This window comes from Lontra canadensis, unplaced genomic scaffold (genome assembly GCF_010015895.1).
Source record: "Lontra canadensis isolate GAN:19392208 unplaced genomic scaffold, GSC_riverotter_1.0 scaffold60, whole genome shotgun sequence".
Lineage (NCBI taxonomy): Eukaryota > Metazoa > Chordata > Mammalia > Carnivora > Mustelidae > Lontra > Lontra canadensis.
In genome coordinates, this window is record NW_022631054.1 from 8,921,041 (window position 1) to 8,949,039 (window position 27,999).

Sequence of the window (27,999 nt, forward strand, 5' to 3'; positions counted from 1 at the left end):
AGAGGCAGGCAGAGAGAGAGGGGGAAGCAGGCTCCCTGCTGAGCAGAGAGCCCAACGCGGGGCTCGATGCCAGGACCCTGAGACCATGATCTGAGCCAAAAGCAGAGGCTTAACCCCCTGAGCTACCCAGGTGCCCCTGTCCATATGCTTTTAAAGACTGCTAGTATTTATTTAAGCATTTGTTACTTACCGAAACTGTATGTTTGTGTGGGCATATATTAAAATCTATTAAAATATGTATCTCCATCACATTGCCATCAATATTGATGAAAACCAGAAAAGACAGAAGTTTTCTATTGGACAAACTGATGACATGGTCATTCAAGTAATCGTTCAAAGTATTTACTTTGTTAAACGTTTATTTTTCATGATCTGTTATTCTTTTTTTTTTTTTAATTTTATTTATTTATCAGAGAGAGAGAGAGAGAGACAGCAAGAGCAGAGGCAGAGGAGAAACACTCCCTGCTGAGTAGAGAGCCTGATGCAGGACTCCATCCCAGGACCCTGGATCATGACCTGAGCCTAAGGCAGCCACTTAACCAATTGAGCCACCCAGGCGCCCCTCTAGTGCACCATTTTAATTTCTTTGTCACTTTGTAACTATTTTGCAGAGTAATCTTCTTGGTGATTGCTCTAGGAACAATAATGGACATTTAAATCACAATCTACCTCAGATTAATGCTAACTTAATTCCAGCAGAATGGGAAAACTTTGGTCTAATATACCTGTATCTCCCACACCCTTCTGTGGCAAAGAACTGGGTGGCTTCTGGTAAACATAAACTGTTTGTGGTTTAATTCCAAGTACTGTATTAATGAGCTGACAGCACATTACTCAAAGTCATACAAAGTCATAGGAAGCCAAGTACAAAGGTCATGATAAAGATCACTTTTACTGATTTCTATGCCTAAAGCTCTACATTTCCTCACATATTCTGTGCAAGAATAAAAACATGGCTATGTGGGCAGGCCCAGGGGAAAAGGGTAGGGGGGTGGTGTGAGCAAGTCGTGATACCTCAAAGCAGTTGTGCAAACTGGTATATTTTAGACGTTCAGTAGCCTCTTGAACAGCCCCCTGGTGCCAAGATCATGGGTCACTAAGTAATGGGATGAGCTTCCTCAGCTGAGATAAGACTTAGTAACTCTTCAATGGCGTCCTGTTCATGGACACTGAGATTCTGTTCTTTGGCCAGACTGAAGGCTCTCGTGGCATATTCTCGTGCCTGGAATAGAATCGCAGTTACAAAAAGAAATTGTCATAGGAAAGCTTTACATGGGGAAGCCCCATCTCTGCTCAACCCAGAAACACAGGAAAGGACCCCTCCACTTCTCACACCAGCCACTGAGCTCTTGTTGGAAATGTGGGACCACTCCCCAGGTCCTTACAGCTAGCCACACATGTGCTGGCTGGGGCATGCGGGACCAGAAAAACCCACCTGGCTTGACAAACTAAGTTAAAATTAGTACACCTTCTTAGCAGAGTGAGACCTCTGTAGGGTCTTCATTGGGACCCTCTGAAGCAACTCTGGGAGACCATGTGATAAGTAAGGGCCATCCTGGGGCCATCGTGGGGGCATGTGGTCCTGAGTTTTCACTGGGACGGAGGTCTCACAGGATATCCTGGGACTGCCTCTGGGCTGGCTCTTCTTTCCCTCCCTCCTTCACTCTCTCTTCCTTCTTTCCTTCCTTCCAATAAATATTTATTTATTTGTTTTGTTTAAAGATTTTATTCACTTATTTGACAGAAAGAGAGAGCACACAAGCAGGGGGAGCAGCACGCCCCATGAGGAGCAGGGAGCCCGATGCAGGACTCGATCTCAGGATCCCAGGGTCATGACTCGAGCTGGAGTTAGATGCTTAACTGACTGGGCCACCCAGGCACCTCCCAATAAATATTTATTACATGGCTACTATGTTCTGGGTCCTGTGATCACAGGTCGAAACTCCCCCCCTCGTGGAACTTACGACACAGTGTGGGAAGAAGCAATAAACAAGACAAGCAAGTAAAACACCATCGTATCTTCAATAGGGATACATGTTAAAGACAAAAATAAAGTAGAAAAGGGGGCTGGGAAGCACCAGTGGTGTTAGCGGGTTTTATAGCTTTCAATGAGGGTCCAGGGAAAGCTTTGAGGAAAAGACAGCTGAGTAAAGACCTAAAGGAAGTGAGGTGTCAACCTTGATGTGTCCCTATTCTCTAAGGACCTCTTGTAGATTGAACATCTTTCACATGCCTTGGGGTGAGGACTTCCTTGAGTTCACGTGGAAAAGTGGACCCTGAACTGGAGGAAACAGGTTTTGTCCAGTATAAGCTTGGAAATTCAATGGAAATGTTTCTCTGTTCCCTAAGCATTCTTACCCCAATCCAGATGGTGCCCTGGTCTTCACTATAACACTCAATTATAACCCGCGGGCTGTGAACTCCTTTAGGTCTCGGCATACAGTAGGTGCTTAGTAAAGTTTGCTGAAGAAAGGGAGAGAGGGAGGGAGGGAGGGGGGAAGGGAATCCTAGATTTTCCATGACACTCACACAGAAAGGCCTCCTCCAGCCAGGCCTCCTTCTCTTTCTCTCTCCTTGCCTGCTTTTCTTTTTCTTTGAAGCGTTATTCACTATCTGAAATTATATTATGCATTGTCCCTTGTTTATTGTGACTTCCCCTCCTCCAAAAGAAATTGGGCAAAAAATTCTGTGTGCCTCAGTTTCCTTATCTGTAAAGTGGGAATAATACAATACCTACTTGGCCTGACAATTACATAAGATAGTGCATAGGAAGTACTTAGGCTAGTGATGGGCATGTCCCTAGGAAAGAAGACAATGCAGTTTCCATGATGCAGGTGGGACTCGACAAATGAGAAACATCTCGAGCATCCAGACTCCTTTAAAATGACAGCTTACTCAGAGGGCAAAAGCCCGTGCAACTGGGCAAAACACAGCCAAATTCAACTAGAGGAATTTCTACTTCCATTTTCGACAGGATGCATTTCTGGGAACACTTGCCTTTGAAGAATTCATCATCAGGTAGTAAAGCATGAACAGGGTTTTCAGAACAAAGATCGTTTTTTGGGGGGCTGTGTCGGATGTAGATTCTCGAATGTTCCAGATTGAAGTCAGGATCTGAATGGCCTCTGCTTCCTGGGCTTCATCTGCAATGGAAAAGAAGGAAGTTGGAATGAGAAGCAGGCCGTGGGGTGCTGTGGGGTCTCCCCTGAAGGGTGAGCATGGAACTGTCAGGGCACTGGCCCTCGGCACAAAGCACAGCAGGTTCCTCACCACGTGTGAGTAGGAAGCCCGGCAGTTCCAGCAGCTCTGCATAAACCTGCTCACCCCCACAGGTCTCAAGGTAGCTACGGTTTGTCTCTTTTAGAGTCCCAAACTCTTCATTTCTTAGGTCCCCATTGCGGGAAGCTGTCACATTCCTTGGGTCTCACTCAGCTTCAGCTGGAGAGCAAGAGCCCCCGGGACTGCTGGCAGCCAGTAACTTAATCCTCTCCCAAACCCAAGGGTGCTTGAGCACCTGGGCCTTTCTGCTTCCTCCCAAGTGAGTCCACTTATTCTTCCTCTGAGCATCTTCAGGTCCTACTCTCATGACCCCTTATTGACTTACTATGAGTTATTTGGCGCAGGTGCTTATAAGCACTCTTTAGATACTATGCTTAGAGAAGACAGAAAGGACATACACCATAATGCTAAGGTTGGCTGCCTTTGGATGTGTATGATTTCCAAGTTTTCTGCTTTAACACACACCACTTTAAAACATTTATTTATTTATTTGAGAGAGTGAGCACAAGCGATGGCAGGAGAAGCAGGCTGCCCATCAAGCAGGGAGCCCGATGCAGGGCTTGATCCCAGGACCCTGGGGTCATGACCTGAGCTGAAGGCAGATGCTTAACCGACTGAGCCACCCAGGTGCCTCTAACATAAGCCACTTTTATAATGAGAGAAAACTCAACAAATTTGTTCGTTTTTTTTAAATCTTAGCTCAAAACCTCTCCTCCAAGAAGTCTTCCCTCTTCAACACCATCCAATTGTACTCATCTCTTCCTTCTGGGACTCAGCTTGGAATATAATGTGTATTTGGTAGGAATTTCCTTTTATTTCATCTAGGTTTCATCCCATCAACCATACTGTATGTGTCTTTTGAGCAGAAACTAGGTCCTCTGTCCCTTTTTACTAGCTCAGAGGGAATGATGCTGTGCGGCACTCACCCTTTGTTGAGCCTGGGGACAGAGACAGGGATGATATCCAGCTCTGCCACTGAGAAGCTCACTGTCCAGTAAAGGAAGAGGAGAAGGCACCAGAACAAATGAGTAGTGTGACTTCTTCAGAGAGTTTACCCTGGCTTATGTGCCTTGGAGGGATAACACATCAGAAGCGGAGGCGCGGCAGAAATCACGGGGGGGCTCTGGTGGGTCTTTCTCTCTCCACATCTGTCCCTGATGATCCCCCCAGAAAGGCTGTGTGTGGTGCCAGGGATCTGAATTTTTCCCAACACTGGTGGAATCTTTTTGACTCCTCCTGTCTCCATGGCCTCATCAGCAAAATACAGAAGATGGCACTGATGTGCTCCACGACAGGGACAGTGGCTCTTCCTCATGGGGACAAGGTCTGTGGATTAGGAAGGATGAAGTCACTGCTCTGCTTTCCAGGGAGAGCTGCAACTTACCCAGGCCAGTGTCGGTCTCAAATCGTTTGCCCAGTAAGTCTATCTGCTGGATGCAAACCCGCGAGAGCACCTGGTAGTGATCGTTCAAGTATTTACTCCAGATCTCAGAGACCTGTTGGGAGAGCAGATCTGAGCCTAGACTATTTTGCTTGTGGAGAAATAGGAAGAAAGGAAAGTGGAATATATCATGTATCAGACTGTGTGATCTTGGGCAAGTCATTTCATCTCTCTGATCCTCAAGTTTCTCATGAATGGTCTGACACCAGTCGTAACTTAGAAGGCCAAAGTTCCAAGGCTCCATTCCCATATTCCCCAGCTTACCTTGGTGTACAAGGTGTCTGCCAGGTCCAACTTTTTAAGGCCATAGAAGATATTAGCCAGGTGGAAGTAGCCCCCTGAGGTCCTGATGTCCTCTGTTCCAAATGCACAACTGGCAAAATAAATCTGTAGAGAAGGAAGAAGGGGTGCTTTAGTTCTCCTGGGAAGTCATACATCTGATAAAGAACTTGTACACCTAGACTTTGTAATGAACTTTTACAACAGCCCAATTAAAACTAAAAAAATGGGCAAAGGCTCTGTCTTCAGAAAGAGAGACCAATGGCTAATAACACATGAAGTGAGACTTAACATTATTAGTCATTAAAGAAATACAAAATAAGTTCACAATAAGATACCACTTCACACCCAACAGGATGGCTCAAAGAGGCAGAAAACAAGTGTGGGCGAGGATGGGAGGAAACAGAGCCCTCACACAGCGCTGGGGAGACTAGAAAATGATACAGCCTCTGTGAAAAGCAGTTTGGCAGTTCTCAAAAATCAAAAAGTTAAATGGCGAGTTACCATATGACCCAGCAGTTCCATTCTTAGACTACACCCAAGAGAAATGAAGGCATATGTCCGCACAAAGACTCAGATACAAATGTTTAGGCAGCGGTATTAATAACAGCCAAACAGTGGGGACATCCCCAGTGTTCATCAAGTGATAAATAGCTACACAAATTGTGTATTTCCAGATGATGGATACTACGCAGCAGTAGAAGGAATGAAGCGTTGATAGGACAACACAGATGAGTCTCAAAGTAATTACGTGAAGTGAGAGAAATCAGATGGAAAGACCACATGTCATTCTGTTTACATTAAATGTCCAGAAAAGGAAAATCTATAGAGACAAAGTGGTTGCCTGGGGTGAAGGGGGGGGTCGGAATGAGAAATGAACTGCAGAGGGGTTGTGAGGGGCTTCTGGGGTGATGAGAATGTTCCAGAACTGGGTTGTGCTGATGGTTGCCCAACTCTGTGAGTCTTCTCTGAATCATTCATTTGTACACTCAGAGTGAGTGAATTTTATGGTATGTATCCATTAAGAAATGATTGTTTTGTTTTTTTTTTTTTTAAAGGTAGCCTGAAGAATCTGAGCTTGATCCATTTCTTAACTGTGTGGCCTAACCCAAGACAGAATCTGTGTCTCTGCTTAATTTGTTATAAGTGAGAGTGCAGAGAAAACACAAATGAAGACATGTATTAGTCAGTCTTCTAGGTGGAAATAGATGGCACCCTCAAAGCACTTCCAGACGACGGTTTAATGAAAGGATTATTTCAAGAGACATACAGAGGTTAAGGAACCAAAAAGAGCTAGTGAAACACCAGGTCTATCAACAGAAGAGACAATTACTGTCCCGAGTCCTGAAAAAGGAAGGGAGAAATCAGGGTCACCAGAGCCCCACAAGAGCGAGAGCTATGGGAGAAAGCCACCTGCCAGGAGCTGTGGCCATGGAGGAATACTGCCCCTGCCAGAACTGGGATGGAGCAGAAAGGCAGAAGAGAGAGTAGATACCCAACCTCTATCTCCTCCCAACAACTACTCCCCTGCCATGCCTTTCACGCTCTAAATCCAACAGAAGCCAGAAGGCAATGGATTCTGTGTTGTGTAGTCCATAGAAGTCAGACTCCCAGGGCACAGTAGAGGAGTGAATGGATTTGGGGTAAAGGGATATGGAGACTAACCAGCACAAGAATGTTTCCAGTGGATTTATGGACATTGTGCAGTGGAGGCAACCAGGGGGAGGGTTGCCCAGTGGAGAGGCTAAACAGAGAACCAGTTGGTGCTAAGACTACATTCTGATCCTAACCTCATCCAGATTTCAGGCTCAGGAACTTTTCTCTTTGGTCATATTGTCCACCACTGAAATCCTTATAGAAACCTTCATTAAATTTTGGAGGAACTGCTCCATCATCACCTTCATCATCATCTTATCTAACGTTTGTACGTAGTTTTACAGTTTATAAAGAAAGTTCATATACAAACAGCTGGTTTAAATTGAACAACCACACACTGATGCAGAAACATTGATATTATATGTAAAACTGATAGCAAATTTCTGCATATACAGTGCCCTATTATTAATCTCCTCAATGATCCAATGAGACATACGCGATTTGATGATTTCTGTCTATGCTTGATGAAAGAGGTAAAATAATTTGTCCAACAGTATGTTCAAGAGTAGAAGTAAAGCCCTTCTCTTAACAACTGTGCTTTCTACCTTTATTTCCTCAGAGCAATCGACCTTGGAGAAGTGACATGACCTGGCCAAGGATGCACAGCCAGGAAGTGGAAAGGTTAGAACTCAGGTTGTTAGAACTGTGTTCTTGGGAATACCTCAGCAGTCAGTTGTCAACAGAAAGTTTTAGAAAAGGGGGTAGGAGAAGAATAAATGAAACAAGATGGGATTGGGAGGGAGACAAACGATAAGTGACTCTTAATCTCACAAAACAAACTGAGGGTAGCTGGGGGGAGGGGGTTTGGGAGAAGGGGGTGGGGTTATGGACATTGGGGAGGGTATGTGCTATGGTGAGTGCTGTGACGTGTGTAAACCTGGCAATTCACAGACCTGTACCCCGGGGATAAAAATATATTATATGTTTATAAAAAAAAATAAAAAATTTAAAAAAAGAAAGTTTTAGAGAAATGCTCAAATAGAAAAAACAAACAAACAGGGGCACCTCGGTGGCTTAGTTGGTTAAGTGTCTGCCTTAGGCTCAGGTCATGATCCCGGAGTCCCAGGATCGAGCCCCTCGTGGTGCTCCCTGCTCAGCGGGGAGTCTGCTTCCCCTCTCCCTCTGCCCCTCTCCCCAGACTCATGCTCTTTCTCTCTCTCTCTTAAATCAATAAATAAAATCTTAAAAAAAAAAAAGAACAAAACTAAGCATAGCTGTTCCCAGAAACATTCAGATGTTATAATTTAGCTTGTTTACATCATTGGCCAGATGATAACGGGCTTCCTCATAGTTTTCCTTAGCTATATAGAGAAGTCCCAGGTTCCGATGCAGCAAAGAGTGGGTGGCAGGACAACATTCAGTTGATTTGAGGACTGTCCACTGGGCTTGGGATAGATACTCCTCAGCTTGGACAATGTGGCCCAGACCTGCCCAAAAGAAGTAAAGAAGGTTACAATTCATATTCTGGCCAGAGGACACAGGATGAATTGTGAGTCAGCACCCATTCACTCCCTTATTCATTGACTCACACATTTATTGACACACAAGAACTTGCACGTGAACATTCATGGCAGCCTCGCCATAACAGCCAAAAAATAGAAACAACCTAAATGCTCATCAGCTGATTAGTAGATACACAAAATGTGGTCTATCCATACCCATGAGTGGAATATTATGAGGCACAGAAAGGAATGAAGTACAGACATATGGCACAACAGGGCAAACCTTGAAGACATTTCATGAAGTGGAAGAAGCCAGACACAAATGGTCACATATTGTACAATTCCATTGATAGGAAATCCATAGACAGAAAATGGCGGCCCGGGACTGTGGGGAGGAAGAATGGAGTGTGACTACTAATATGGGTATGGGGGTCCATTTTGGGGTAAATAAATGTTCAGTAATAAGATGTAGTGATGGTTACACAATCTTGTGAATATACTAAAACCACAAGATTGTACTTTTTTTTTAAAAAGATTTTATTTATTTATTTGACAGACAGAGATCACAAGCTGGCAGAGAGGCAGGCAGAGAGAGAGGAGGAAGCAGGCTCCCCGCTGAGTGGAGAGCCCAATGTGGGGCTCCATCCCAGGACCCTGGGATCATGACCTGAGCTGAAGGCAGAGGCTTTAACCTACTGAGCCACCCAGGTGCTCCAAGATTGTACTTTTTAAAAGAGTGGATTTTATGTATGTGAGCTGTATCTCAGTTAAAAGTGCATGTATCACTTATACCTAATATCTTTTATGTGCCAGGCCTTGTGTTGAGAGATGAGGATTCCAAGATGAATAGCTGGGTTTAGGGAATGCATGGGTGAAAATATATTTATAACATAGCAGATGTGCAGTAATAGTAGCATCATAAGGTTTGGAAGTGGTAGAGAGTAGGAAGTGTTTAATTCTATGGATGGGCTGGAGAGGGACAATGGAATGGGGTGAGGCGAGGCCAGTGCTAGGGACTGAATGTTGTAGCCCCCAAAATATATAGTTGAAACCCTGATCCCCAAAGTGATGGTATTTGGATGTGGGGCATAATTTGGTCATGAGAGTGGAGCCCTATGAATGGGATTAGTGCCATAGAAGAAGAGATATAAGAGGGGTGACCCCTCTCTCTGCCATATGAGGATAAGTGCGAAAGCAGCTGTCTCTAAGCCCAGAAGTGGGCCCTCACCAGACACTGAATCTGCTGATACCTTGATCTTAGACTTTCAGCCTCCAGAACTGTGAGAAATAACTGTTTCTTGTTTAAGCCCCCCAGTCTGTGGTATTCATTATAGCAGCTGAACTGAGACTGGAAAATCTGAGCTGAGTTTTGTGGGTTTTTTTTAAAGATTTTATTTATTTATTTGACAGAGTGAGATCACAAGGAGGCAGAGAGGCAGGCAGAGAGAGAGGGTGGGAAGCAAGCTCCCTGCTGAGCGGAGAGCCCGATGCAGGGCTCGATTCCAGGACCTTGGGATCATGACCTGAGCCGAAAGCAGACGCTTAACCCACTGAGCCACCCAGGCACCCCTGAGCTGAGTTTTGAGGATGAATAGAAGTTTTCCCAACAGATAAGGGAGGGCAGGCATGTGGGCAGAGGTAACACAGATGCAGAACCATGGAGATATACAAGAGTGGGCTGTGTTTGGAGAACCACGTATGGGTCTGTGATGCTAGAGCACAAAGTGTGAGGGGTCAAGTGGCAGGAAACGAGGCTGAAGAGGTAGTCCGGGGACAGGTGACAGAGGGCTGGAGGGCTTAGTGAGTTGTGCCAAGGAGCGGGATGCATGTGGGTAAGAACTGGAGGATTTTCAGAAAGGGGGAGGGAACTGGATTTCAATTTAGAAGGATTCCCAGGAGCCCGGGTGGAGGAGGGAAGAGAGGGGAGGATGTAGAGTGAAAGCCTCGATAGAGGACTTTTGAAAGAGTTCAGGCAAGGACTGGTAAGAGCCTGAACTAAGGCAGTGAGTGAAGATGGGGCCGATACAGAAGAGACATTTAGGAGCTAGAATGGACAACACATGGTTCCCAAGTAAAAGGCACCTTTATTTCTAATATTCAAATACTGTTGACACTTAAAACTGTTGTTTGGTTGTAAAGATGCATAACAGTTTCCTGCCTCCCTGCTTGCCTCCTTGGGAGGCTGTAAGAACTGGACAGGTAACTACTCTGCCAGCCTTCTGCACAGCAGGAGGTATGCTCTGGGTGCGAGGTATTTCCTGTGGTGGGTGCCAGGAAAGGTCAGGAGAGGAGGACACAAAGCTCCCGTAAGTCAATCTTTGTTCTGTGTGTCCTCCCTCCCAGGCCTAGCTCACATGCAGACATCACTTACTCTAGCTGTAATCACAGGTCACTGAATTAAAGGAGGAGAGCTGAAGAAGCAATCGAAGGGAGGAAAGAAGCAAGTTCACTTGACTGAGGTTCCAACTAAAACGGGAAAATACTAGATTAGAAGCAAGAGGCGGAGGCCGAGGATCCTGGCTCATGCAACCATGACAAGTCACATCTTCCATCTGGATTTTCTCTATAAAATAAGAGCTTTGGACCGAGCAAATGACTCTCAGCAAAGGTTATTTAGATGGGGAGAAAACTGGCAGGGGGCGCTGACATGTAGTGGAAACTTTTCACCTTCATCGTGCATTTCCCCTTCAAGAAGGCAATGCCAAAGAAGGAAGGCCCCAAGGCCAAGCTGAACCAGGAACTACACAAGCATCCCAGAGGAAGAGACATACTTGGGAGAAAAAAAAGGCCCTAAAGCCAGAGAGCGGGTATATTGAGGTAGGAGGAATGTGCTGCTCCCAGTAGGCAGGAACTTAGACTGGCCGGTGAGTGGGTAAGTTTAGGTGGGACTTTCCTACATAGTGCTTGCCTGGACAGGTGTAGTCATGGAGTGGAGGTACTAGGTACACAAAGTTGCCAAAGGAAGTGAGACTATCCTAAAGGGTCACGTTACTAGCGTTACTAGCGTGTGGAAGAGAAAGAGAAAGGATAGCCAGTTAAGAAGTAAGGGCTCTTGTCTGCAGGGCGAGACAACAGGCCTACCCTGGGCTAGCCGCTGATCGGAGAGATGTGAAGGGGGAAGATTTCGGAAGGCTTGATGATGAAAGCAGAGGGCACAGAACAAAGCAGTCACAGATAATTATCCCTGAGGCTGGGAGGCACCCAGGGGAAGGAGAGGGAATTCGCATTTGCTGAGGGCCCGCTGTTTGCTGTAGGCACACTATGCTAGGCCATTTGCATCTGTGATCTAAGTCTGCCAACAACCCTGTGAGATAAATATCCGAGGAGGAATGTACAGAGGAGGAAACTTCATTCATTTGTCCAACCATGCATTTATCTAATTTAGAATCTCTACCACTTCGCTAGATGCATACTAGTGAGCAAAAGAGACATGATCTCTGACCACAAGGAGCATATAATAAAGGGAAATAAATACAATAAACAAACAAAAATAGGGGCGCCTGGGTGGCTCAGTCAGTTAAGCCTCTGCCTTCAGCTCAGGCTATGATCCCAGGGTCCTGGCATCGAGTCCCACGTCGGGCTTCTTGCTCAGTGGGGAGCCTGCTTCTCTCTCTCCCTCTGACTGCTGCTCCCCCTACTTGTGCTCTCTTTCTGTCAAATAAATAAATAAAAGCTTAAAAAAATAAACAAAGAAAAATAAAGTGCTAGGAAGGAAAGGAACAGAATATAGTCATCCAAAAAAGCAGGAAGAAACCTACTTTGATTGGATGATTAGAGAACACCTCTCTGAGAAGGTGATATTTAAGTAGATACCTGATGATAGGAAAGAAGCCAGCTGTACATAACAGAGAAAAAAGCATTCCAGGCAGAAGGAAGAGCACTTAGTAAGAAGAGTTTGATAGCTAGCGTCACCCAACCAGTAAAGAAAGGGCTGGAGGGGTCCCTGGATGGCTCAGTTGGTGAAGCATCTGACCTTTGATTTCAGCTCAGGTCATGATCTCACGGTTGTGAGATAGAGCCTTCTGATGGGCTCTGCGCTCAGCAGGAAGTCTACTCGAAGATTCTCTCTCTCTGCCTCTCCCCCCACTTGTGGGTGTGCTTGCGTGCATGCACTCGTGCTCTCTCTCTAAAGTCAGTAAATAAGTAAAAAAAAAAAAAAAAAAAAAAAGAGTTGGAATTTGAACCCAGATTCCCTGGTTCTAAAATCCTGACTGGAGTGGGGGAAGATGAGTAAGGCGGCTCTTTTATGTTTGTTTGTTTAAAGATTTTATTTATTTACTTAATTGACACAGAGACAGTGAGAGAGGGAACACAAGCAGGGGGAATGGGAGAGGGAGAAGCAGGGTTCCCGTTGAGCAGGGAGCCCTGGGTAGGGCTCGATTCCGGGACCCTGAGATCATGACCTGAGCCAAAGGCAGATGCTGAATGACTGAGCCACAAGTAAGGCGGTTCTTTGAAGTGTTACTGAAAATATCATCTCTAGTTGATTAAAATTCCAAAGTTTTACCAAAAAAAAAAAAAAAAAAAGAGAGAGAGAGAGAAGAGAAGAAAGGAAAGGAAAGGAAGGGAAAGAAAAGGAAAGGAAGGGAAAGGAAAGGAAAGGGAAAGGACGGGAAGGGAAGGGAAGGAGGGAAAAAAAAGAAAAGAAGAGAAGAGAAAGGAAAAGAAAAGAAAAAAAAGAAAAGAAAAGGCTAAATACCTCTTATTTTTTTCCACTCCAGTCTGCAGGAATCTCTTAGATGAGGAAGAGCCATGTGCACAACGAATGTGATTTATTTAGACTTTCAAAAAGGTTGGCAAGGTTCTCAATGACTGGGGGAGGTATAATGAGAACTTCATTTAGACGGGACTTTCCAGCTTGCAAAGCACTCTCATGTTCATTACACACAAACTCATTTAATCCTCAAAACAATTCTGTGAAGGGGACTCAGATTCACCAAATGCTTTCACAGTGCCCACCAGATGTCAGGTTTTATGAGAAGAGTTTTTGAGCACCTCCTCTGTGCTAAGAGCTATTCTGGGTGTGAAGTCACTCTGATGAGTAAGAATAGGGACAGTTCCAGTTCTCCCTGAGCTTATAGTCTAGTGGGAAAGAGAGATTTTAATTAAGTAATCTCATCAGTGGATGTAGAATAATTAGTAGTAGTATTTTGGGTTTTTAAAAAGATTTTATTTAATTTTAGAGAAAGTTCACGTGCAAGATAAGGGAGGGGCAGAGGGCGACGGAGTGGGGAAGAATTTCAAGCTGATTCCCTGCTGAGCGCAGAGCCCGATGTAGGGCTCAGTCTCATGACCCCTAGATCATGACCTGAACCGAAACTAAGAGTTGGATGCCTAACCGACTGAGCCACCCAGGTGCCTCTGGATATAGAATTATTATTGAAATAAGTGCCCACAAGAGAGGAAGAGGTTTTTAAGGTGGGGGGGGGGGTACATAAAAAAAAACCTGGTCCAGTCTGGGGGCTTGGAGAGGCTTCCAGACAAGGGGGTGGTAACTCTTGAGCTAAGGCCTGAAGGATGAATAGGAGTTATTTAGGTGGAGGGGCATGGAGGAGAGGTGGGGAGCGTGGGTCAAGAGGAGCCTTCCAGAACAGGAAGAGAGAAGGCCAGTGTAACCAGGAGGGAGAGAAGATGTAAGATGAGGTGACAGGACTCTTGAAGGCTGGACCAAGCTGCGCCCCATTGGCTGCTTAGGGAATCTGGTTTCTCTTTGGTGGAGGGATTTGACCCACATTTTGCATAGAGGCCAGACTGGAAGGAGGCCAAAGAGGTGAAGAGTCCAGTTAACAGGCAATAATCCAGATAAGAATGATAAGACTCAGGCCAGGGTGAACTTTTCCAAAATCCCACAGCTAGTCAGTGTCAGAAATACACAGAACCTGGGCTGTATTTCCTTGTCCGGCGCTCTTCCTAGTAGTTTTGGTGGAGGGAAGTCTGAAATGGGGAGCCAGACTGGAGCGGGGTGAGGGGGGCATTCTTGCAGTTATGTGGCCTGGTATGGGGGAGTCAGAGCCCAAACCAGTGAGGAGGGGATCCACGCAGAAGAGGCAACCCTGAATGAGGAGTCAGAGCCCATGGAGAGAGAGAAGGGCATCTGCAAGGGGAAAAAGTAGGCTCGGAGATGGGAGATTGGTTCATACAGAGGAACTGATGAAACGTATAAATACATTAATGAAAAAGGAAGCCAGCATTCTCACTGTCAGAGAACTACAGCCATAGAACGGGAGGAAATCAGATCGAACACTGTAGTGGTGTTGGACTGAATTTAGAAGTACTGGTATGTCATATCTCTATCTGTATAGAGAGAGAGGAAGAGAAGACGAATTTAGATGTAATGTGTGTATACATTATTATATTTATACAAATTCCTTCTGTCCCCCAAGAAGGTACAGGAACAACCCGACACCAGTAGCAACACATACATCTAGTGCACAGCTCCTGCTTTCTGAATTCCATTTCTCACTAAAAAAAAAAAAAAAAGAAAGAATCAAGGCTCCTTGGAGGTATGTTCCAGAAAGCAGGCAGGTGATCGAAGAACAATGGGGATGTGTCAAGGAAACACGGAAGTCAGTCTGAATGGGCCGCCACTTGCCAAATACAGGAATAGCCTAAGTTAAATTAAAGATAGTAACAGATTATTGATCCATTGACTAGACTAGGGAACCAAGAGTTCATACTGATATAAATGCATAAATGAATATATTGAAAGTCTGATGGAATGGGATACTTACAGTTTCAGAATACCCCGCCCATAAAATACTTACTAGTTGAAAAAGGAGAAAAGGTATACAAAGAAGAAGCCTGGCAGATATCACCTAAATAAACTGACTTAACTGGGTGTCATCAGGAATGGGACAAACTGAAAACACGTGCCAGCTTGCAGGATGGGGTGCGAACAACACAGACAGAGCCTGTCTTCTGACACTCTTGCCAAAGAGACATCGCTTGAGTCCAGCCGTGAGGAGACTCAGAGATACCCAGATTGAGGGACGTTTTATAGAACACTTGGCCTTTAATCTTATAAGTGTCAGAGTCATACAGGTTAAGGAGTGATTGAGAAACTATTCCAGAATGAAGGAGACTAAAAACACAACGGCAACAAAATGAAAAGTGTGATTTTGAACTGTATCCTTCTGTTCTCAAGGTGTGATTGGGACAACTGGCGACGAGTGAATGGGGTCGGCTTAGTAGATGATGGAAGATGATAGTAGACGATGGTTGTACAGTGGGTACATGGAGAATGTCTAGGAAATGCATCAGGCAAGCAACTTACTCTCACATAGTTCATGGGTAAAGAGGTTCTGTGTACTGCATTTCCAACAGTTTTGCTTTTTAAAAGTTTTTAAAAAATAGAGTGGCTATGAAGATAGAAAAAGTGGTTGGAAAGTAACTAAGACACTGCAGGTCTCAAAGATGTTAGTTCCCTTCCAAGATGTTAATTCTCTTCTTGTAGCAACTGCCATGTGGGATGGAGCTCTGCCGAGTCTGCGTTCCCTCTCTCATTCACGGCATGAGAAATACAGTTCTTTTTCCCTCTCCCATCCACAGGAGCAGGTTTCTATAATCCCGTTTGAACCATGTGAGCCTGACACAAAGGTAAAGGTAAATAGTCAACACAACTCTCTCTTCTAGGAGTTTAACGCTGGAAATCAGATGCTAATTGTCTCTTCTACCTTCCTTGAACCTGGAGAACATGGAAATTCCATGGAAATTCGGCTAGATCTGGTATTTTAGGGTAGCTGTCTTCCGTGGTGGGCATAGGGCAGAAAAAGCTGGTCTGCAGAGAGGGTAAATAAAGCAGATACAGAGATAGAAGCCGAGACAAGACGCAAGGACCGAGAGAGAGAGAGTCTGTTACAACATTCTGGTTCTAGGACCTCCTGAAGCCTTGATCCCCCTGGGACACTCCAGTGTCCTAGTAAATGTCCTCCTTTTCCTTAGGCCAGCTAGAGTGGAGTTCGGTCAGTAGTAGCCAAAAGTTGACATCTGCTTCCCCACCTTGTGCCAAACTTTACGGCAACACTGCTCTTTTATAAAAGGCTATCTTGGAGCCACTACCAAGTCTGTACCCTTTGGCCACTGATTGATCCCAATAGAGTACTCCTTAAGGGGCCAGGGTCGGGGTGGGGGGTCCCCAGGTCACTTCACTTACCAAGGCTAGCCTCGGCCAACAGCAGGTAAGCAGGGACAAGCTCTACGGAACTCAGGCCATGCACGTTCATGCGGAAGCGAAGTGAGTGCAAAGCTGCGGGAACAGCAGCTGCATGTTTTCCTTCAAAGAGGTATTTCTGGGCTACGGTGTAGCAGAATTCAATCAAATGCTTCTGTGGAAGAAAAAACTAGACCATCTGAGACCGTGTAAAGCAAAAAGGCACTGGTAGGCACAGGTACACTTGGGCTAGGGCCACAATCTCATGAGCTGGTTGAGGGCACCTAGTTAACCTTTTACTAAGGTGGACATGAGACCCAAAACAGGTGAAATAAAAAGGGAAACCTGGGTTGTGAGCTCCTCTCGAGGTCCAGGAATAAGTGTCTTTTCACCTTGGCTCATTTATCAGCATAAATGAGAGCTCAGTATAAAGTTATTAAATGAATATTATTCTTGTGTTTGTAATTAAATTGTAGTTTAGCAAAACTATCACATCTCCAGACATTCTAAAACTTTCTGACTTTCTATCTGAGTTATAATTTTGAGAGAAACATCTTCTTTCTTTCTGGAGTTATCTTGCTTTCCAAGTATCAGAAAGAATGTCGACTCTGCATTGCTCCAAAGCCCTTCTCAAAGCCTTTCTCAAAAAAACAAACAAAAAAACATTTTTTTAAAGATTTTATTTATTTATTTGACAGAGAGAGATCACAAGTAGGCAAAGAGGCAGGTGGGGGCGGTGGGCGGGGTGGGGGGGGAAGCAGGCTCCCTGCTGAGCAGAGAGCCAGATATGGGGCTTGATCCTAGGACCCTGAGATCATGACCTGAGCTGAAGGCAGAGAGGCTTTAACCCACTGAGCCACCCACACGCCCATAATAGAAGTTTTTAAATCTCCTTTATGAATTCATCAGTATATTCATACACCATTTTTTTGACCTCCTACTAGGTACCTAACACTCTTATCAACATATTTGGCATATATGGACGTTATGGCCGAAACTCATATGTGGAAGCCCTCATACTTCAACCCTTATTACCTGAGAATGTGAGTGTATTTGGAGCCTTACAGAGGTGATTAAGTTAAAATGAGGCCATTAGGGTGGCCCCTAATCCAATTTGGAAGAAATTTGGACAACACCAGGGATGCACCTGCCCTCAGGAAACCAAACCTGCTGACACCTATCCTTGATCTTGGACTTCGACATTCCTGTCCTTTAAGCCATTGTGTGGAGTAACGCCGTTTGTTACAGCAGCCCTTGGAACCTAATACAGTAGGTATTCAGTAACTACGTGGAGAACAACTGACTGAGGACATAAAGGCATAAAACAAAGTCTCTGTCCTCAAAGAGGTTCTGGTTTGGTGATCCCGACGCGGGACACCCTTTGTCTGGGGCAGACCCTGAGCTGAGCCTGTCCCAACCCTACAGGACCCACCTGTCGCTGCTGCAGCTGCTGGAGTCCGTGCCGCCGCTCCTCCTCTGAGTTGTAGAAGGGCATGGAAGTGCGCAGCGGAATCAGCAGCTGACATATCTTCTCATGGATGCTGTTCCAGTCTTCTCTTTGATGAACCACACCACTGACAACAAAAACACGGACTTCGTTATCTTTCCCTTTGACCTGGCCTGAGATTCTAGCGGCCCCCTTACTGGCCTTGCCCTAAAAACTAGAAGAGGCAGGCCAACACCTATCAGGCAGGGAACCCAAAGCCCTTTCTGACTCAAATCTCTCCTTTTACACGTGGTTCTGTGGTGGTGTAACGACTAGTGGGGGTGGGAAGCTGCTGTCTCTTCAGGCACAGGTCACACTGAAGTCACGAAGGCACGTGGTGATGCTGTGGGTGATCTCCTCTTCCGCTTCGTTAATAACCTTGTTCTAAGGCCATTTTCAGAATCTCTGGCCATCACAGCTGATGGAAGTGAGGGTCTTTTTCTTGGGGAAGGGAAGGGAATTTCCATTTGCTGAGGCTCTAGAGATGTTCTCCTGGAACGAGTGCCGCTGTGTGGTGTGGCTCCAGAGAGCACCACTGACACTGTCTTCCCAGCGGGGCAGCAGGTGCTTTTGCTAGTAACTACTCAAGTTTTTGAGAACAAAACAAAAGCTATTCTTTCAAAGATAAGGGAGCAGAGGAGTGGAGAGCTCAAGTAGTTACTCTAAGCCTGTACTCCGGAGCCAGCTAATTTTTAGCTCTCCAGAGGGAAGCACGGTGACAGCTTGGTAGAGAGCTTTTCTGAGTTTTACATACAGATTTAGTATTTTTAAACACGTTATTGGACAGGACCTCAGTCCTACAGAGAATCCACTCCCACTCCTTAAAATACCTGCCGCTATGACTGATTCCCAAATCTATTACCCGATCCTGACCCTTTCTCCAATTACTTTTTTACACTTTTAAATCAATACCTAACTCAAATACCATAGAAAATTCACCATTTCAAAATATAAATTCAGTGGTTTTGAATACATTCACAAGGTTGTAAAAGCATCACCCTATCTAACTCCAGAATAATGTCATCACTCGAAAAAGAAACTCCATTTGCTCTAGCTGGTTCTTTCTTTTCTCCACCCACTGGTGCTCAGAAGCCACAGATGTACTTTCTCTATGTATTTGCCTGTTCGGGACATTACTATTAATGGAAACAGACAACATGTGACCTTCTGTGTCTGGTTTCTTACCCTTAGCAAGGGTAAGATGTTTCTTACCCTTAGCAAGGGTAAGATGTTTAAGGGTGATGTTTTCAAAATTCCTCCCATTCCATCGCATATATTAGTATTACATTCCTTTGTACAGCTGAGTAAATATTCCACTGTACGGCTATATGTTTACCCACTCATCAGTTGGGGGGTATTTGAGTTGTTTCTATTTCTGGCTATTCTGAATAATGCCGCTATGAACATTTGTGTATAAATTTTTATGTGAACACGTTTTCAGTTCTCTTGAGTATATACCTAAGAATGGAATTGTTGGGTCATATAGTGACTCTATGTTTAACTTTTTGAGGACTGCCAAACTGTTTTCTACAGAGGCTGTACCATTCTATAGCACAGCAGCAATACAAGAGGGGTTCACTTTTTCTGTATCTTTGCCAGCACTTGTTATTCTCTTTTTTCACTACAGCCATTTTAGTGTGTGTGAAGTGGTATCTCATTGTGGTTTTATTTTGTATTTCCTTAACAACTAATAACTTTCAGCACCATTTCCGGTGCTTATTGGCCATTTGTATATCTTCTTTGAGAACTGTTTATTCAACTCTTCTGTCCATTTTTAAACTGGGTCTTTTATCTTCTTATTGTTGAGTTTTAAGAGTCTTTTACATACTCTAGATATAAAATCCTTATCCGATATATGATTTGTATTTTCTCCCATTCTGTGGGTTGTCTCTTCACTTTCTTGATAGTGTTCTCTGATGCACAGAAGTTTTAAATTTTGGTGGAGTCCAACTAATCTATTTTCTTTGGATCCTTGTGATTTTGGTGTCATAGCTAAACTGTTGCCTAATCCCAAATCACACAGATTTCCAACTATGTTCCCTTCTGAAAGTTTTGCTTTTAGCTCTTGCATTTAGCCCTATGGTGAAAGGTAGGAGTCCAAATTCATTCTTTTGCATGTGGCTATGCAGTTATCCCACCATCATCCAGAATGGACCATTCTTTTACCAGTTGAATGGTCTTGGTACCCTTGTTGAACATCTAGTCACCGTAAATATACAAGCATATTTCTGGACTCTCAGTTCTAGTCCATTCATCTATATGTCTATCCTTATGCCACTACCACAGTCTTCATTAGTGCGTCTTTGCAGTAACACTTGAAATTGAAAAGTATCAGTACTCTAGCTTTGTTCTTTTATTTTTTTTTTAAAGATTTTCTCTATTGTTTTGACACATACAGAGAGAGATCACAAGTAGGCAGAGAGGCAGGCAGAGTGAAAGGGGGAAGCAGGATCCCCGCTGAGCAGAGATCCTGATGTGGGGCTCGATCCCAGGACCCTGAGACCTTGAGACCATGAGACCATGACCAGAGTCGAAGGCAGAGGGTTAACCCACTGAGCCACCCAGGCACCCCGTAGCTTTGTTCTTTTAAAAGACTTTTTAGCTCTTCTGTGTATTTTGTCTTTTCATTTAAATTTTAGGATCAGTGTGTCCATTTATACAAAAATGACAGAATTTTGATAGGGATTGCATTGAATCAATAGATCAATTTGAAGTGTTATTATCTTAATATTAAGTCTTCTAAACTATGAATATGGAATATCTTTCCATTTATGTAGGTCTTTAATCTCTTTCAAAAATTTTTTTGTTGTTGTGTTTTTTGTTTGTTTGTTTAGTTTTCAGTGTATAGGCCTTGCCCTTCTTTGGTTAAATTTTTTTTTTTTTGGTGCTATTGTAAATGGAATGGCTTTCCTAATTTCATTTTCAGATTGTTCACTGCTAGCATGTATAAATACAACTGATTTTTGCACATTGATCTTGAATTCTGTAACCTTGCTGAATTCATTTATTAGCTCTAATAGTTTGTTGTGCTTTTTTCATAGGTTCTTTAAGGATTTCCCTACAGAAGATCATGTCATCAGCAAAATAGAAGTACTTTTACTCCTTCTTTTCCAAGCTGGATGTCTTTTATTTCACTGTCTTGCCTAATTCCCCCAACTAGCATTTTTAGAAGTGTTGAATAGAAGTGATGAAAGCAAAATTCTTGTCTCATTCCTGATTTTAGGGGGGGAAACTTTGTCTTTGATCAACATTATGTTAGTTTTGTATTTCTCTCTAGATTATTCATAGATACCTCTTACCAAGTTATGAAAGTTCCTTTCTATCCCTAATTTGTTTTTATCACAAAGGGTACTGGAGTTTATCAAAATGCTTTTTCTGTATCTATTGAGATTATTATGCGGTTTTTATCTTCTGTTAAGATGAAGTCTTAAATCGATATTAGTATGTTGAGCCAACCTTGAATTCCTGGGAGAAACGCCACTTGGTCATGAAGTATAATTCTTTTTATATGCTGTTGGATTTGGCTTGCTAGTATCTTTTTTTTTTTTTTTTTTTTTTTTTATTTTTTTTTTTTAAAGATTTTATTTATTTATCTGACAGAGAGATCACAAGCAGGCAGAGAGGCAGGCAGAGAGAGGAGGAAGCAGGCTCCCTGCTGAGCAGAGAGCCCGATGTGGGGCTCGATCCCAGGACTCCGAGATCATGACCTGAGCCGAAGGCAGCGGCTTAACCCACTGAGCCACCCAGGCGCCCCGGCTTGCTAGTATCTTGTTGAGGACTTTTTTCATCCATATTCATGAGGGATATTGATCCGTAGTTTTCTTTTCTTGTGATGTTTTTGTCTGGTCTGGTATAACACTGGCCTTATATAAAATGAGTTGGGGATTTTTTCTTCCTCTTCTATTTTTTTTGGAAGACTTTTTGAAGGATTGGTAATAAATCTTTTTTTTAAAGATTTTATTTATTTATTTGACAGATAGAGATCACAAATAGGCAGGCAGAGAGAGAGGGAAGCAGGCTCCCCGCCGAGCAGAGAGCCCGATGCGGGGCTCGATCCCAGGACCCTGGGATCATAACCTGAGCCGAAGGCAGAGGCTTTAACCCACTGAGCCATCCAGGTGCCCCAGTAATAAATCTTTTTAAAGTATTTGATAGAATTCACCACTGAAGTCATTTGGTCCTGGGCTTTTCTCTGTGGGAAGTTCTTGATTGCTAGCGACTCTTTAGTGTCTGAGATCTACTCGGACACTCTTTTTCTCCCGAGTCAGTTTTGTAGTTTGTGTCATATTAGGAATATATTTCATCTAGGTTTTCTAATTTGTTGGCATACATTTGTACATAGTATTCTCTTATAATCTCTTATTTCTGCAAAGTTGCTAGCAATGTCCCTACTTTCATTTCTGAATAATAGTAATTTGGGTGTTCTGTTCTTGGTCAATCTAGCTAAAGGTTTGTCAATTTTGTTAAGCTTTGGTTTTGTTGATTCTCTATTGCTTTTTAATTCTCTATTGCACTTATCTCTGCTCTAATCTTTTATATTTTCCTCCTTCCACTAGCTTTGTGTTGAGTTTGCTTTTCTTTCACGAGTTTCTTAGAGTGGAAGACTAGGTTACTGATTTGAGATCTTCCTTCTTTTATAATACATGTGTTTATAGCTAGAAATTTCCTTCTGAGTGCTGCTTTCACTGCATCCTGTATGTTTTAATACTTGTGTTTTTGTTCTCATTTCATCTCGAAAGCATTTTCTAATTCCCCTTGTGATTTCCTTTTTTGCCTACTGGTTGTTTAAAAGTTATTTCCATATATTCATAAATTCCTCACATTTCCTTGTTATTGATTAATGTCATTCCACTGTGGTTCCAGAACATACTCTGTATAATTTCAATCCTTATAAATTTACTGAGACTTGCTTTATGGTCTAACACATGGTCTATCCTGGAGAATGTTCCATATGTGCTCAAGAAGAATGTATATTCTGCTGTTGGTGGTGGTGTCTTATAGACGTCTGTTAGGTTTAGTTGGTTTATAGTGTTGTTGAAGCCTTGTATCGCCTTTCTAATCTGTTCATTATTGACAGTGGAAAACTGGAAAAAGTTGAAGTGTTCAATTATTATTTATTTCTCCCTTCAATCTGACAGTTATTACTTCATGCATTTTGAGACTCTGTTGCTGGATACATAAATCATGAATTTTTGCATTTCTTTTGCCTACTGTATATTTTTACTCAAATGTGCTTAAGTTAACTGTTTGATTCCAATTATACATATTCTAAAACTGGTAACAATAACCGAGCACAGGGTCAGCAAAGTTTTTCTGTTAAGGGCCTAATAGTAAATATTTTAGGCTTTGAGAACTACATGGTGTCTGTTGCAAAAATTCAACTCTTTTGTTGTAGCAGAAAAGCAGTCATGGACAACATACACTTTTGTTCAAGCACTCTCTCTCCTTCCTTCTTCTGGGACAACAGAAATGGAATAAAGTGTGTGTATGTATATGTTTGTGTATATATAAATATAAATATAAAAAATATATATGTATAGACATATATAAGTAAATATATTTTTATAAATATAATAGCATAACAAATATATTTTTATAAATATAAATATAAATATATATATAAATTAAACAAACAAGCAGGGAAGAGGGTCAGAGAGAGAGGGAGAAGCAGACTCTCTGCTGAGCAGGGAGCCTGACGTGGGGCTTGATCCCAGGACCCTGAGATCACGACCTGAGCTGAAGGCAGACACTTAACTGACTGAGCCACCCAGTCGCCACTGAAGTATTTTTTTTCATAAACTGCACTGCTATCACAGAAATGATAAAAGCATTAAATATTTTTTAATAGAGAATTATTGTAAACAAATCCATAAAAGCACTTAACAGCCAGGATATAGAAATAGTTGAGTTCCATAGGGTATTTATTAAATAGGGGCTTCTTGAGTAATTGTGTGAGCAATGGAAATAGTACTTAACTACCCAGACTTTTGTTCCACTGAGAGCATTTGACATATCTTGCTTTTCCAAATAAAATGAGCATTATTTATATATGCATGAGCTCTTTCCTTATTCGTCTTATTTGTTTCCCTATTTGTTATTTCTTTAGTCATCTGCCCCACCCCTAACACTCAACACAGGGTCATGCATAAAGGAGCTGAAAATGATGCTTTCAGTCAAGGCTCACAATCAAGTAGCTTGTGAGCCAAATGTGCTTTGTTTGGCTATTATCCTGTTTTTAAAACTGAATTTAGATGTTATCAGGCAGGACATTCATTCTGCAGTTTACCAAAGATCCTACTGTCTCCTACTACTGAGTACTACTTCACTGCTGTTTTCCCTTCCTGGCCCGTGAAAGCATTTTAATTTGTGCTCCGTATGTTCAATAAAAGGAAAACTTATTTCAAATTACTCTTATCTATATGCTATGATTTGCTCACCTATAGTACATGCCTCTTTTATCATCTGTAATGTTTTGTGTGTACTTTAATAAAACCGTCCTTTCTTACAAATGTTCAATTCCCTGGGAACATTCTCACAATCCAATACAGAACAATATGTGCAAGATTACACAGAGTGTATAAAACAGATATATGTACAGGAGAAGAAGATAAGGAAATTGATCAAAATGTCAGGTTAATTTCTGGGTTGTGAGATTATGAATTACTTCTCTTCTTTATTTTTTATATTTTCAAGTTTTCTACAGTGAGCATGAGTTACATTTACAATCGGGAAAGAAACTCTTTTGCAGAAAAAGGAAAAAAAAATTTCACAAATTCCAAATGACTGTCTTTCCTGCTCCTTAAATTGGAACAAGAAGAATATTTATTGAGTGCCAACTTGGTCTCAGGCATGATGCTACATGCTTTATATTCAACCACAAAAACCTTGTGGGGGAGGAGTATTAAAGCTCCCATTTCTGAGATATAGAACAATTACCTCAGTTTTATTTTATGGAAAAATCTTGAAATTGCCAGGACACAAGGATAGAGAAATCTGGAGAAAAGAGGCAGGGTGGGGTGGAGGGAGAGGAGAAGGCCTTAAAGGGAATTAAAGGCAGTGAAAGAGAAGAAAGGAAATAATGGTGGATAAGGGCATAGGAAATAATGATTTATTTAAGCATTCATCAAATATTTAGTTTCAACTATTTTAAGACACTTTGCAAGAGACTGTAGGGTATACACAGATGGGTATGACACAGATCATAAGATAGCATATGAATGACAGTCCTTCAATATGCATTCAATATAATACCCTGCATTAACGGAACATAATAAAATTGACCTAACACACTTGCCGACAACTGAAATGAAAAAGGGACATAAGAGTCAACCGAGAGTACAGAGTGAGAGGAAGAAGGAATTATTTCTGGGTGTAGGGATGAAGGTGAGAGGGAAAGAGGTAGAAGGTCATACCAGCCAAAGGACTCCAATCTCTCCGTTGAGTGCCAGGGCTGTACCTGAAGTTGTTCACTAGCCATCTCTTCCAAGTGACTTGAAGGCCCTCAAACTCTGTGTCCCCAACCCAATCCATCACCCACCACCATATCCCTCTGCGTTAATAGGTTTACTATCCATTCAGAAGTTTGCTTATTCAACAAATGATCACTGAGTGCCTGGTATGTGGCCCAGTAGGTTCAGTAAAAGACAGACATTACACAAGCAAACACAAAATACAGAAGTACAGGAAAAATGAAGAAAAGGTGAGACAGAAAAATAAGAGAAGTGTATTTTCGGAAAGACCTCTCTGAAGAAATAACTTTTTTTTTTCTTTTTTAGAAATAACATTTCTGAGAACTGAAGGATGAGAGGGCTCTAGGAATATCTGGGGTTGAAATGGATGTTCCCAGCAGTGGGGACAGCCTAGGCAAAGAAACGGAGGGAGGAAAAGACTTAGGAAATCAGAACTTAAAGAAAACCTCTGTAACTGCATCAAGGAAGAGAGAGGGTGAGTGTGGTAGGACATGCAGGTAGAGAGCTGACCAGAGCTTTGTAGTTTCTCCTACAAACTCTGAATTGTATTCTTTTTTTTTTTTTAAGATTTTATTCATTTATTTGACAGAGAGATCACAAGCAGGCAGAGAGGCAGGCAGAGAGAGAGGAGGAAGCAGGCTCCCCGCTGAGCAGAGAGCCCGATGCGGGGCTCGATCCCAGGACTCTGAGATCATGACCTGAGCCGAAGGCAGCGGCTCAACCCACTGAGCCACCCAGGCGCCCCTCTGAATTGTATTCTAAATGCAATGAAGAAACAGCAAAGAAAACACAGATGCCATCCCTCCGTTCATGGGATATACAGACCTAGTGAGGAATACAGACTATTAAATGACTGATTTCAATCTGTGTCACAAGTTTTAGGATAGGGAATATATAGAGTGCCCTGACAGCACTGAGGAGGACACTTAATTCAATCTGAGGAGGTATATTCGCTTTCCACTGGGACCACTGCAACAAATTCTTTATCATTTTTGCAGCCTTCAGGGTCTACCTGAATTTATCTTCCACAATGCTACCTGTCATCTTTCCTTAACACAAGTGAGAGCCCGTCAAAACCTCCCAGAGGATAAATTTCAAACTTCCTGATCTCATGTCACCATGTGGCCCTAACCTCTGTCTTCTTGGTTTAAACTCCTCCTCCTACCTATCACAATGGTTTTTAAACTTTCTTTTTAGTAAGAAATATTTTATCATTTCAAACACCATATAAAACACTAGAAAGTTTCAAGAAACAATTCAAGTAGGATTACTGTGATACTTTCTATTTTATTCTACTTTTTCCCCCTAAAATATTTGTTGATTTATTCTTGACCTGCTCCTGGGTCTAGTCTGCAGTTTGAAAATCACTGACTGCTTCTTCCACTACTTCTTTCTCTACTTCAGCTCTGAACACACTGTTCTTTCACCGTTTACTGAAGCAGACCTGGAGGCCAGGAGTACCCTGCCCTTCTGTCTTCGTTGTTCATTCACCTAGCAATTTCCTACTGACCTTTCAAGAGTCATCTCAAACATTATTTATTCAGAGAACCTTTCCAGATATCTGCCCCAGTCACCATGCTTCCATCCTCTGAGGTCCCTGGAAACAGCACAACCTGAGTAACAGTACTTGTCACACAGGGTCTATATAATGACTTCAAAAACAAGGTAGTCTGCTCTGGACTAGGTTTCTGGACATCAGCACTTAGCTGTTTATCTCCGGTCCCACGTAGGGTCTAATTGGAAACAAAAGTCAGGAGATGTTAGGTTGAATAAATGAGAACTCACCTCCCCACACTCTCAGCACCTTGGCTGCGCACTTTTGGCTATTCCTCAAGCACACCAACCTGCCCTCCAGAGCCTTACTCTATCCCCAGCACTTCCATCCCGGGCCGTTCCTACTTTTTATCTTCAACTCAGTATCTAGCCTTAAGAAGGCCATCCGTCCAAACTCCCAACACATTTCCTTTGTCTTCACAGCATTTATGACTCTCTAAAATGATCTTTCCTTTTTGTGTGTTTGTTTACTTATCTTCCGCATCGGTATGTTAGATCTTTAAGGGGTACTGATCACCAAGTATTCCTCCAGTAACTTCGGCTGCTAGAACAATGCATAGCGCACAGTAGGTGGTAAACAAAACCTCAGGTAACCAATGCGCCAGTGGGAGAAGAAGCAGACAGAGAAATCTCTCCCGAAACCGCCTTGAGTGTTGCCCTGCAGAGCCGGTGCTACGGCTTAAGCAAGGCACCCAGGTGCCACATTTCAGGGCCTACCAGTAGTAAGTGACCGTGCAGGCCGTGCACACCCGCTCGGCCGGGGCTTCGCACACCTCGCAGCAGAGTCGGCGCCCCTTTGGCACCGCCAGCGGGTAGATGATGTCCATCTTGCAGCCAGCAGAGTCGGTCTCCAGGACGGTTGCCCGGCGAGGACACGCTGGACGCCGGCGTCACGTGACCGCCGTCGGGCTGCCTCGTTCCCAGGATTTCAAGCGCAGGGGGAGGAGCGTGGCTCCACTGACATGTAGAGTGCATATGTGGGGTTAAAAACAACAACAAACAAACAAACCAAAACATAAAATTCCTCCCCGTAAGTCCCCAGGTTAAATGGCCGGGCTGTCGGACTCCAGTGGAATCTAAGTCCTGAAAGGCCGATACGGCGGCCGCTGAGAGGCAAAAATGGCCAGTTCTCTATCCGAGGAGGAAAGGAACAGGAGGGAAGGTGGCCCTTCCAGACGCCCGCCCAGCCGACAGCTCTTCAGTCAGCTCAAGGTCACCTGTGGGAGGCTGGGGGCAGAAACTGC

At 43.3% G+C, this 27,999-nt stretch overlaps 1 protein-coding gene across 2 annotated transcripts; it reads right to left on the minus strand.

Annotated features, from left to right (window-relative positions):
* Positions 1-512: 512 nt before the first annotated feature.
* Positions 513-27,997, minus strand: ZMYND12 (zinc finger MYND-type containing 12). Of its 2 annotated transcripts, XM_032877468.1 has the most exons (8): positions 27,473-27,997; positions 17,679-17,820; positions 16,250-16,421; positions 7,913-8,082; positions 4,985-5,107; positions 4,664-4,775; positions 2,998-3,143; positions 513-1,222 (listed from the first exon to the last, which is right to left on the minus strand). In XM_032877468.1, exons 1-8 carry the CDS (start codon positions 27,580-27,582, stop codon positions 1,097-1,099), a joined length of 1,101 nt encoding a protein of 366 aa, XP_032733359.1. In that variant the 5' UTR covers positions 27,583-27,997; the 3' UTR covers positions 513-1,096. The 2 variants fall into 2 exon arrangements, with proteins under 2 accessions (XP_032733359.1, XP_032733360.1); XM_032877469.1 differs by lacking the exons at positions 16,250-16,421; positions 27,473-27,997 and having other exon boundaries at positions 17,679-17,772.
* Between the last annotated feature and the right edge of the window lie 2 nt (positions 27,998-27,999).

What these genes read in the sequence shown, in the direction of transcription:
- ZMYND12 (XM_032877468.1), bottom strand. Translation starts at nt 27,582, where the DNA reads ATGGACATCATCTACCCGCTGGCGGTGCCAAAGGGGCGCCGACTCTGC. An exon ending in GTTATCATCTGGCCAATGAT is followed by an intron (nt 5,108 to 7,912) that starts GTAAACAAGCTA and finishes CCTTCTCTACAG; the next exon opens with ATTTATTTTGCCAGTTGTGC. An exon ending in TGATGATGAATTCTTCAAAG is followed by an intron (nt 1,223 to 2,997) that starts GCAAGTGTTCCC and finishes ATTCTATTCCAG; the next exon opens with GCACGAGAATATGCCACGAG.